Source organism: Salvelinus fontinalis, chromosome 8 (assembly GCF_029448725.1).
Source record: "Salvelinus fontinalis isolate EN_2023a chromosome 8, ASM2944872v1, whole genome shotgun sequence".
NCBI classification, from domain to species: domain Eukaryota; kingdom Metazoa; phylum Chordata; class Actinopteri; order Salmoniformes; family Salmonidae; genus Salvelinus; species Salvelinus fontinalis.
The window spans coordinates 15,768,107-15,780,349 of record NC_074672.1 but is presented as its reverse complement, the minus strand read 5'-3'; the positions used below and the strand labels follow the sequence as shown (position 1 = coordinate 15,780,349).

The 12,243-nt window shown below is 48.3% G+C and overlaps 1 protein-coding gene across 1 annotated transcript in view; it reads left to right on the top strand.

Moving 5' to 3' along the window:
• LOC129861427 (plexin-A2-like) overlaps positions 1 to 12,243 on the top strand; it is a 108,595-nt gene that overhangs the window by 79,023 nt on the left and 17,329 nt on the right. Inside the window, exons 23-26 of the mRNA XM_055932813.1 lie at positions 3,480 to 3,546; positions 4,300 to 4,446; positions 5,093 to 5,252; positions 6,815 to 6,918. Coding sequence (XP_055788788.1) covers positions 3,480 to 3,546; positions 4,300 to 4,446; positions 5,093 to 5,252; positions 6,815 to 6,918 — 478 coding nt within the window. The remainder of the gene's footprint in view (positions 1 to 3,479; positions 3,547 to 4,299; positions 4,447 to 5,092; positions 5,253 to 6,814; positions 6,919 to 12,243) is intronic.

Genomic DNA, 12,243 nt, shown 5'->3' with positions numbered 1-12,243 from the left:
AGGTATTGGAGTGGCCATCAGAAAGCCCTGACCTCAATCCTATAGAAAATGTGTGGGCAGAACTGAAAAAGCGTGTGTGAGCAAGGATGTCTACAAACCTGACTCAGTTATACCAGCTCTGTCAGGAGGAACGGGCCAAAATTCACCCAACTTATTGTGGGAAGCTTGTGGAAGGCTACCCGAAACATTTGACCCAAGTTAAACAATTTAAAGGCAATGCTACCAAATACTTCTGACCCACTGGGAATGTGATGAAAGAAATTAAAGCTGAAATAAATAATTCTCTCTACTATTATTCTGACATTTCACATTCTTAAAATAAAGTGGTGATCCTAACTGACCTAAGACAGGGAATTTTTACTAGGATTAAATGTCAGGAATTGTGACAGCAGACATTAACTCCTGTCTAAGGTTATATTATGAGTGCAATGAGGGGGTGGCTATGTACTCATCCCTGCCAGTGGCCTTATGTTATTATAGTTTCACAGTAGCAGAAACTACAAGCCCATTATCCAGTCAATAATCTAACTCCACGTGTTTCACCATGTAACCATTTGACCAATACAAAGGAGCCAGAGAATAGCTTCCATGAATGACCCAGAGGCACAGGCAAGAGTAAGGCGACAAGCCAAGGTCACGGCTTTATATACGGAGTCTATTCATACTTCCATGTTGTTTGGAGGATCCTTTTCCATTCTGAGAGAATGCGCTCCAAATCAATACTTTAGGTCTGAAGGTTTTGTTCCCCTCCCTGACTGTAGTGGAGTCTTTCTACCTGTGAGTCTACAGAACATTAGATTGATTCCCCCTAAGGGCTTCTGAACATGGTATCTATGTTTTGACAACCTGCCGACTTCAACCTACTTACTTTCCCATTTCAATGTGTTTATCTGCTTTCAAACCTTTTAGTGAGACGCTGTGACTCAGTTTTTTCATATTGCTCTCTTTCGCGTTCTCTGTCTCTTTCTCTCTCTCGTTCTCTCCATCACTTCACCTAGCTCTTACCCTTTCCGTCTTCCTTTAGAGACATCCTTCATGAGGCTTGTGTACTCATTAATGATCCCCTACCTGCGTGCACCGAGCTCTCACTCCATCCCCTGTCCCTCTCTCTTTTTTACAGCTTTCTGTTTTCTCTCTCGTTGTATATCTCTCTGTCTCTCTCCCCCGTCTAACAAATTAAACGACAGAGCAGTAGCTAGTTTCCAATCGCCTTCAGTCTTTTTCTCCTCTGTGTTTTTCTAATGAGATTCCTGTCCATGCGTTGAGCTGCAAGAATGGGTTATTAGGGACCTGGAATGTTGTGTATATGCGCCATCCCATTGTAAAGACATTCTACTGCTGATCTGTCCCCCTCAACCTATTTGCCAGCATTAGGCCCCAGTCTTAATGCACTGTAGGATAATGAAAATCCTGATGTTCATTAATGAAACTCAATTAAAAGAACGAGGGAAGTGGAGATAGGGGGAGGGGGAAAAGGCCCCGCTCAAAAGCCTTTATTTCACTTTCCTTCCACGGGGACTTGCTGAGCTTATTAAAATGCCTAATCGCTTCCATTAACTTCTTCGAAATGGAGGAGGGGCTGTGACTTATGGAGGGAAATGTGCACCTTGTCCAAAAACAAAATGTGTGTTGTGTTTCCCAGCTTGGAAACAGAGTATGGAGGGTTCGTATAATTGTGTAGGATGACGGCTTAGTGGAGATTAGTAGTTTAGATGAGAGAGGCAATAGGTGGATGCATGTACGTATATAGAAGAGGACACAATCACTCACTCCTTCAGACGTAAGTATGGCCTTTTCCTGCTCATCCTGCAGCTCAAATGGGGTGAATAAAACTCCACCTTCCTGCTGCAGCACACTTCAGTAGTCACTGAAGTCCTTCATCTACTGCAGTGGTCTGCTGCAGTCATGAGGAAACAGCCTCCAGCAGTTAGGAACCACACATCAACCACACCTCGACCACACCTCGACCACACCTCGACCACACCTCGACCACACCTCGACCACACCTCGACCACACCTCGACCACACATCGACCACACCTCGACCACACCTCGACCACACCTCGACCACACATCGACCACACCTCGACCACACCTCGACCACACATCGACCACACCTCGACCACACATCGACCACACCTCGACCACACCTCGACCACACATCGACCACACCTCGACCACACCTCGACCACACCTCGACCACACATCGACCACACCTCGACCACACCTCGACCACACCTCGACCACACCTCGACCACACATCGACCACACCTCGACCACACATCGACCACACATCGACCACACCTCGACCACACCTCGACCACACATCGACCACACATCGACCACACCTCGACCACACCTCGACCACACCTCGACCACACATCGACCACACATCGACCACACATCGACCACACCTCGACCACACCTCAACCACAACAAAGGGCTACTATGGAGATAACCTCTAGCCTCTCGTCTTCCCCAGTCACAGAAAAGTGGGACACGGTTCTAAGACCGTCGTCTCATGGTCTTCTCTCCACACAATGACGAGCCAGCTCGCTCAGTTATTCCCATGTGAACAGGTGTAATCATCTCAGCTCTCTTCACACTGTCCGTCCCTTTGTCTGTTCGTCCGTCTGTCCGTCCTGTCCACGCTTAGCGTAGGTCGGCGTGTTAAATACCTGCCCGTTACCCCTCATCCTACCTAATCCCTGTCCTCAGATCAGCCCTGTACACCGCTGTTACACTGTTACAGCCTGTATGGTGTATGGCCTCCTCTACACGCACCAGGTTGTAAAGTGGCTCGGCGGTACTCGAGTACCCAAGCAATACACACACACACACACACACACACACACACACACACACACACACACACACACACACACACACACACACACACACACACACACACACACACACACACACACACACACACACTAACACACACACACGGGAGAATATGCTTTTAGCATGTCCAGGTTGGAGACTGTTGTCATGACAGCTGATGTTGTTAGCAGGTAGAATACACACAGCTATCACACAGCTGGAAAATAATCGACAGCTGTGTGTGAAGCTTAGGCCGGTGATGTGGAGAGAGGAGGGAGTCTGAGGGGGAAGACTGTGTGTGTTTATGCTTTCCCAGCACGGCTAGCTCTCAGAAGACGTGTTGTGTTGGTATTCAGTAGTAGTACTGTTGGTCCTCTGGAGGAGAAGGAGAGAGTAACCCTTTCATCTGTTTTCATGCTTGTTAACCATTCCTTTCTGCCTGCTTTTTCTTCTCTTTCTCATTCCCCCTGTTTCTACTGTTTGCTTTTTCTTCCAATGACTCCAGTTTTATCCTCAACCCTCCATGTTCCCTCCATCCTCCCATCTTATGCCCTGAGATGATTTTGGATCCATTTGAGAAAGAAACATCAGCATCAAAGGATAGGGTGAATTCCGATCTGAAATAATAAAACATTATTTTCCCTCTTTCTTCAGAACGGAGTCCGTTGCAGAGAAGATGCTCACCAACTGGTTCGCCTTCCTTCTTCACAGGTTCCTCAAGGTGAGTCTAATGCAACCTCCAGTTTAGCAGTTTTAGTAAACCAGGGCTGTGGCAGTGAGAATACATTGTATGTCGTTAATCTGTGTTTTCTCTCTCTATCTCTCCACCTCCCCTTCTCTCTCTCTCTCCCTCTCTACCTCCCCTTCTATCTCTCTCTATCTCTCTCCCTCCTCTTCTCTCCCTCTCTATCTCTCTCTCCTTCTCTCTCCCCCCCTACCCTCTCTCCCTCCCCTTCTCTATCTCTCTCTCCCTCCACTTCTCTCCCTCCCCTTCTCTATCCCTCTCTCCCTCCCCTTCTATCTATCTATCTCTCTATCTATCTCTCTCCCTCCCTTTCTCTCCCTCTATCCCTCCCCTTCTCTCTATCTCTCCCTCTATCTTTCTCCCTCACCTTCTCTCCCTCCACTTCTCTCCCTCTCTCCCTCCCGTTCTCTCCCTCTCTCCCTCCCGTTCTCTCCCTCCCCTTCTCTCCCTCTCTCCCTCCACTTCTCTCCCTCTCTCCCTCCCGTTCTCTCCCTCCCCTTCTCTCCCTCTCTATCTCTCTCCCTCCCCTTCTCTCCCTCGCTCCCTCTCTCTATCCCTCCCCTCTCCCTCGCTCCCTCTCTCTCTCCTTCCCCTTCTCTCCCTCACTCCCTCTCTCTCCCTCTCTCTCTCGCCCTCTCTCTTTCTCCCTCACCTTCTCTCCCTCTCTCTCTCCCTCCCATTTTCTCCCTCGCTCCCTCTCTCTCTCTCCCTCCCCTTCTCTCTCTCTAGGAGTGTGCTGGGGAGCCTCTGTTCATGCTGTACTGTGCCATCAAGCAGCAGATGGAGAAGGGGCCTATAGACTCCATCACAGGAGAGGCGCGCTACTCTCTCAGTGAGGACAAGCTGATCAGACAGCAGATTGACTACAAGACCCTGGTCAGTACCACTCAGGCAATCACACACACACACACACACACACACACACACACACACACACACACACACACACACACACACACACACACACACACACACACACACACACACACACTACTGACTACATATTTATCTGTCTCGCACACACGCACCATCATGTTTTGCTTCCCTCTGTGTCCTGGATAGCTAATGATCCTGTGGGTGCCAGTGCTGCACCAACACGAGAGCAGGGGTCTGTGGAGACAGAGACAAGAGCACTAAGACACAGTCAAGACATGACTCTAGCTCTGATTACTCTGACGGGGAACTGGGCTCATTACTCTAATACCCTGCCGGAGCTGGAAATTGGCGTCCTGCCGAAGGTGTGAAATTAGATTTTAGGATGGTGGTAGGGGTGTGGCAATAGTATTTTAGTGGAGGGGGGCATCCGGACCGTGACAGGAACCATCAACACACACACATAGTCACAGAAACGCACTCGCACACGAAGAGGCGTTGAAACGCACACAGGCACTGACATAACAAACACTCACAGGAACACACACATGCAGGCCCTCTTACATACATACGCAAGCACGCACACCCACACACACACACACACACACACACACCGTAACCCCCTCTCCTCTCCCGTCTCCCCCTTCAGATCCTGAACTGTGTGAACCCAGACAATGAGAACAGTCCTGAGATCCCAGTGAAGGTGCTGAACTGTGACACCATCACCCAGGTCAAGGAGAAGATACTGGACGCCTGCTATAAGAACATGCCCTACTCACAGAGGCCCCGCGCTGTCGACATGGACCTGGGTAAGACAGAGATACACACATCCTCCCTAGTCTGTAGCCTGACTGACTGACCCAGGTAAGAGCTGACAGACGGGCACCACAGGCCCACCGCCTCCCACACAGTCTGCCGCCCCGGCCCTGGAGAGGCAACACCGCCGTTACCTCCACATCTCCTGCTCCTCCTGCCCGTCTTCTCATGGGCTCTCGCTTCACACCAGGGAGATGGAAACACCAGCCTCCCGTCAGGAGTGCTAGGCGCCCTTCAACCACACTGGCCCCACCTAGGTAACGCTAGGGAGGGTGAGGGGGGTCGTGCCCGAAGCCTGGAGCAGCAGCGTCTGCTGGCAGTGGCACAAAGTAATAAAGTCCAGTCAACAGAGGAGAAAATCAATGATCACTACCCAGTGATGCCCGACGCTGCCCGTCCATTTCCCCATCAACACACTTATTATCTTTTCATTATCGGGTCAACGTTCCCCCTCCATCCCTCCTTTTCCCTCTCGCTTGACTCACTTTTCGGGGAAGGATTTTCTCTCTTAGTGCTTCTACCGCGGCGTTTTTCCCCCACTCCACCATCACCGCGCCAACCGCGGAATGCGTATGGTTATGCAACGACGTATCACTGACACAAGTGCCAATTAAACCGGCGGGGCTGACTGAGCGTACATCTTGAACTTGTTAGTGTGTAATGTTTCATTAAAATGCAAGTCAACCCGGGCGCGGCCTCTGGTCTCCTAACCTAGCAGAGTACACAGAGTGCTCTGTGTGTCTGTAGAACAGAATGGCTGTTGATATGGCTTCATTTGGATAATGTGTTTTCTCAAGAGTCCTTTGGAAGCTCCTGATGTGTGCCTCTTCGCAGCGACACAGAAACACCAATCAAATGAAGTTGCAGTCAGGGAATAACTTAAGAGTTTCACTCATCTTGCCAGAGGAAATAATGGCCATTATAAACTGGGTGGTTCGAGCCCCGAATACTGATTGGCTGACAGCCATGGTATATCAGACCGTATACCACGGGTATGATAAAACATTTATTTTTACTGCTCTAATTACGTTGATGACCAGTTTATAATAGCAATAAGGCACCTCTGGGGTTTGTGATATATGGCCAATATACCGCGGCTAAGGGCTGTGTCCAGGCACTCCGCGTTGCATCGTGCGGAAGAACAGATCTTACCAATGGTGTATTTGCCATATACCACACCTCCTCTGGCTTAAAGACAGACAGACAGACAGACAGACAGACAGACAGACAGACAGACAGACAGACAGACAGACAGACAGACAGACAGACAGATAGGGTTGTGAAGCTCTTTATACTGTAGACCAGTGTTGTTGATTTGAATTGGTTGTAGGTGACTCAGCTCACACCTAATAAAAAGGTCGTTACCGTGAGATACAAAGGCTTCAACAGTAAATGGAAAGCACAAACTAGAGGACACTATGTGTGTATGTTCATGTGCACGTTATCTGCGTGTGTGCGTTCGTGCATAGGTGCGTTGGTGTGTGTGTGTGTCTGCGTGTGATTGTGTTTCTGGCAGCGTGAGTGACGCAGCGTCTCTTCTCTCTGGCCCCGTCAGAGTGGCGTCAGGGGCGGATGGCCCGCGTGGTGCTGCAGGACGAGGACATCACCACCAAGATAGAGAACGACTGGAAGAGACTCAACACACTCATGCACTACCAGGTACGGTGAACGGATCTACGTTGCGTATATCTAGACTCGCGACACTCATGCACTACCAGGCAGTGTTATTCCATCTACATGACATATATACATGTTGACAACAGTATATTGCAGTTCGTTGTGTACGCTATCCATATAAGTCTCTGGAGTTACAACGTGGGATTCAGCCACATTATGTACACCCGTTCTATATAGTAGTATAATGATAGTTTATGGAAATGAAATTACCCAGGCCCACGCAGATGTACTGTAGGTGAACTTTAGTGTTGAGCAGCTTCTGACTTTGAGACGTTGAATCCTCCTCCTCCAAACTCTCATTAGAATTCACTCGCCTGGTTTCATCTGATCTGCATGACTCACACAAAATAGAGGGCAATTATTCCTCAGGTGGCGGAAGAGAGAGAAAACCGACACCTCCCAAAAAGTGTCTTCCCTGGAGAGATACAGAGTCTCTCTCTCTCTCTCTCTCTCTCTCTCTCTCTCTCTCTCTCTCTCTCTCTCTCTCTCTCTCTCTCTCTCTCTCTTTCTCTCTTTCTCTCTTTCTCTCTTTCTCTCTCTCTCTCTTTCTCTCTCTCTCTCTCTCTTTCTCTCTTTCTCTCTTTCTCTCTTTCTCTCTTCTCTTTCTCTCTCTCTCTCTCTCTCTCTCTCTCTCTCTCTCTCTCTCTCTCTCTCTCTCTCTCTTTCTCTCTTTCTCTCTTTCTCTCTCTCCCTCTCTCTTTCTATCCGTCTCTCTCTCTCTCTCTCTCTCATCTATATTTAATCTCCCTCTGCTCAGGGACTAGGTTGTCCTTTACCTGTTACCGTAGCAATTAGCCCTGCCTCGCTCCACGCTGAACTTCTCTCTACATCTCAGAGGCTCAGACTTGACCTGCAGTTCCTTGCCACCTTCATGGTCTTGGGGGAGAGAGTGAGAAAGACAGAGAGGGAGAAGGGGAGATAGAGAGAGAGGTAAAGAGAGAAGGCAGCTAGTCTTCTCCAGAGCACATGAATCTTTCAGCAGTGCAGAGGGTCAGCAGGCTCCCATTACTCAGAGAAGGAGACCATCTGCCCAGAGCTCCAGACTGCAGCCTGTTGATCTGCAGCCCTGAAGCCTGCAGCCGTGGTGTGTGTGTGTGTTACTGAGGACTAGGTTCAGTCTGTCATGGAGGGGGGCTGGGGCTGCAGCCTTACCATGGGGCCTTTCTCTCTCAGACCTGCTTCTCCAGAGGAGGAGAAAAAAGAGGTAGAATAATTTACAAGGTGTCAGGGTTATTAGATGGGACATATCATAGTGTCCTTCGTAGAGGACTTGGTCCCATGCTGATTTACTGTATGTACCCCCCTCTGTGTCTCCTTCCTTTTTTCTTTCCTCTCTTTTTTCTCTCTCTCTTTTCCTTTCCCCTCCTTCACCCACAGATAGTAAGCAGCGGTCTCAACCTCTCTCTCTCCCCCCTAAGCACCTCAGAGCGCTCTCTATGGTACCCATACTACTCTGAGTCTTTATAGTACTACTCCGAGTCTCTATGGTACTACTCTGAGTCTCTATGGTACTACTCCGAGTCTCTATGGTACTACTCTGAGTCTCTATGGTACTACTCCGAGTCTCTATGGTACTACTCCGAGTCTCTATGGTACTACTCCGAGTCTCTATGGTACTACTCTGAGTCTCTATGGTACTACTCCGAGTCTCTATGGTACTACTCCGAGTCTCTATGGTACTACTCCGAGTCTCTATGGTACTACTCTGAGTCTCTATGGTACTACTCTGAGTCTCTATGGTACTACTCTGAGTCTCTATGGTACTACTCTGAGTCTCTATGGTACTACTCTGAGTCTCTATGGTACTACTCTGAGTCTCTATGGTACTACTCTGAGTCTCTATGGTACTACTCTGAGTCTCTATGGTACTACTCTGAGTCTCTATGGTACTACTCCGAGTCTCTATGGTACCACTCCGAGTCTCTATGGTACTACTCTGAGTCTCTATAGTACTACTCTGAGTCTCTATAGTACTACTCTGAGTCTCTATGGTACTACTCCGAGTCTCTATGGTACTACTCCGAGTCTCTATGGTACTACTCGGAGTCTCTATGGTACTACTCCGAGTCTCTATGGTACCACTCCGAGTCTCTATGGTACTACTCTGAGTCTCTATAGTACTACTCTGAGTCTCTATGGTACTACTCGGAGTCTCTATGGTACTACTCCGAGTCTCTATGGTACCACTCGGAGTCTCTATGGTACTACTCTGAGTCTTTATAGTTACTACTCCGAGTCTCTATGGTACTACTCCGAGTCTCTATGGTACTACTCGGAGTCTCTATGGTACTACTCCGAGTCTCTATGGTACTACTCTGAGTCTCTATGGTACTACTCCGAGTCTCTATGGTACTACTCGGAGTCTCTATGGTACTACTCTGAGTCTCTATGGTACTACTCTGAGTCTCTATAGTACTACTCTGAGTCTCTATGGTACTACTCTGAGTCTCTATGGTACTACTCTGAGTCTCTATGGTACTACTCTGAGTCTCTATGGTACTACTCTGAGTCTCTATGGTACTACTCTGAGTCTCTATAGTACTACTCTGAGTCTCTATGGTACTACTCTGAGTCTCTATGGTACTACTCTGAGTCTCTATGGTACTACTCTGAGTCTCTATGGTACTACTCTGAGTCTCTATGGTACTACTCTGAGTCTCTATAGTACTACTCTGAGTCTCTATGGTACTACTCTGAGTCTCTATGGTACTACTCCGAGTCTCTATGGTACTACTCTGAGTCTCTATGGTACTACTCTGAGTCTCTATAGTACTACTCCGAGTCTCTATAGTACTACTCTGAGTCTCTATGGTACTACTCGGAGTCTCTATAGTACTACTCTGAGTCTCTATGGTACTACTCTGAGTCTCTATGGTACTACTCTGAGTCTCTATGGTACTACTCTGAGTCTCTATGGTACTACTCTGTGACTTTATGGTTCTACTCTGACTTTATGGTGCTCTGTAGTGGTTGATGGACGATGTGCAATATGTTAGCTTCCATCCTCCGACAGGTCTCTCTGTTGTTGTTATGTTGCTTTGTGTCACTCTGTCTCTTTCATTAGCCGTGGGAGACGCTACAGGGCACAACAACAACACACACACACACACACACACATTTGTTACAGCGATAGAGGAGCATCTCTCAGCGCTCAATAGCACATCTGAAGCCTGCCTATTGATCATGGATCTGACACCCTAACACAACACCACTACAGAGGAGACGCACACGAGCCGGACGCAGGGTGATTAGAGGGAGGGGGGATGAGTAGAGACAAGAAAGCAGGGGAAGAGAGTAAATGGGGAGAGAAGAAGGAAAAGAAGGGGAGCGATGGAGCCTCTTGTTTATCATTATAGCTGTGATGAGCCAGGTAGGTGTGTGTGTGTGTGTGTGTGTGTGTGTGTGTGTGTGTGTGTGTGTGTGTGTGTGTGTGTGTGTGTGTGTGTGTGTGTGTGTGTGTGTGTGTGTGTGTGTGTGTGTGTGTGTCTGTGTGCCTCCTGGCACGAAGACATAAAATATTTGTGTGCGTGTGAAATATTTACATATGCAGAATTAGTGAACCTCACCCCTGTGACTCTGCTAATTCTCACACCAGACGGTGTGACCAGACAGACACACATTCAAATTCATGAAATCCCTAACAACCTTGGATGCTCTGCTATTTATTTCCCTACCTCATGGGAAATGGACGTTTACATATCCCAGATATGGATATACACACCTTCTCCTCACCTGCCTCCTTCAACTGAAATTAAAACTTTAATGCATGCATTTAAAACGAGACAGACTGTACGGAAGCATCTTTATTCAGTGGTTACCTTTGCTACACTCTCAGACTAAACCGGTACGGTTAGCGTACGGGAATTGTTCCCAGGGGTAGGGGAGGGTTTGGCGGAGGGGGGGGGGGGCTTTACTTGGCTCATCGCGCTCTAGCGACTCCTTGCGGTGAGCCGGGCGCCTGCAGGCTGACTTGGACGTCAGTTGAACGGTGTTTCCTCCGATACATTGGTGCGGCTGACTTCCGGGTTAAGTGTGCGGGTGTTAAGAAGCGCTGTTTGGCGGGTCATGTTTCATAGGATGCATGACTCGACCTTAATAATAATAAAAAGAAGTGGGATGGCGGAGGGGTGTGTACACGTGAGGGACTTGATATAAAGAAGTACATTTTTGCCACTTAGAAGGAACAAATGGCTTTGTCAGTGTGGTGGTACCCTAAAAAGGCTAATTTGAACCTTTTCTAAAGGTTCGCTTTTGTCTCTGTGGACTATATGGTACACTTTTATGATAGGAACTGCAAGGGTAAGAGTATAGTTGGAGCTCAGGGGGATAGAATGAATCTCCACAGACACACCTTCTCTCTCTCTCTCACACACACACACACACACACACACACACACACACACACACACACACACACACACACACACACACACACACACACACACACACACCTGGACTGTTGGTCGGAGCAGGGGGAGAGCAGATAAAAGATTGATGAGATAGGAGAGTGCCTGGCTGATTGCTGATGTTGATCTCTCTTTGTTGATTAGTCTTCCTCCTTGTCAAAGGGAGCTTTTCGTCAGCCAAGCCCTTACTTTCTCTTTGCACTCTCTCTATCTCCTACCCTTGCACCTCTTCCTCTCTCGCTATCCCTCTCTATCTCCCTCGCCTTCTCTCTTTTCATGATCCCAGCTCAACTTTTTGCACTCTCTGTCTCCCTCCGTGTATCTCTCCTCCTTCTCGCTGCCTCTCCCTCTATCTCTCTTACCCCCTCTCCCTCTCTCTTTGCCATCCTCCGACGTGAGATGTTTAACCTTCCGTCTGGTGAATAGCATTACCGGTCCAGTAGTTCCCAGGGGAGCAGGGCCTAGAACAGGCTAGACCAGAGGTGGTACACTCACATCCAATTACCATATAATGGGCTTGAGTGGCATGAGACATAGGGTAAGATTTACAATTCAAATAAAAAACTGTGTGGGAAGTCAGGTGTTTAGAGCTGTGAATGCTTGCCCGTGTGAGGTGTTGGTGAAATCTTAAACTGCAAATAGATCACTTAAAATGCATTGCAGTGAGGTGGTTGCAGTCAAATGGATTGCATATTTGGGAAAAGTGTAGTAATTTGAGTCCGATTTGCTTCACACGTACCTTGGCTTTTCCCGTCCTCTGCTGTGCCTACGTGGACGGTAAGGATTTTTCCAGGGGCACAGCTGGAAATGTGACTGAGGAAAATGGCTGCAGGAAATGACTTGGATCCCATCCTCCTGCAGTGTAGCGGGCTAAACTGTGCCAAGACATTAAAGCCCTGTC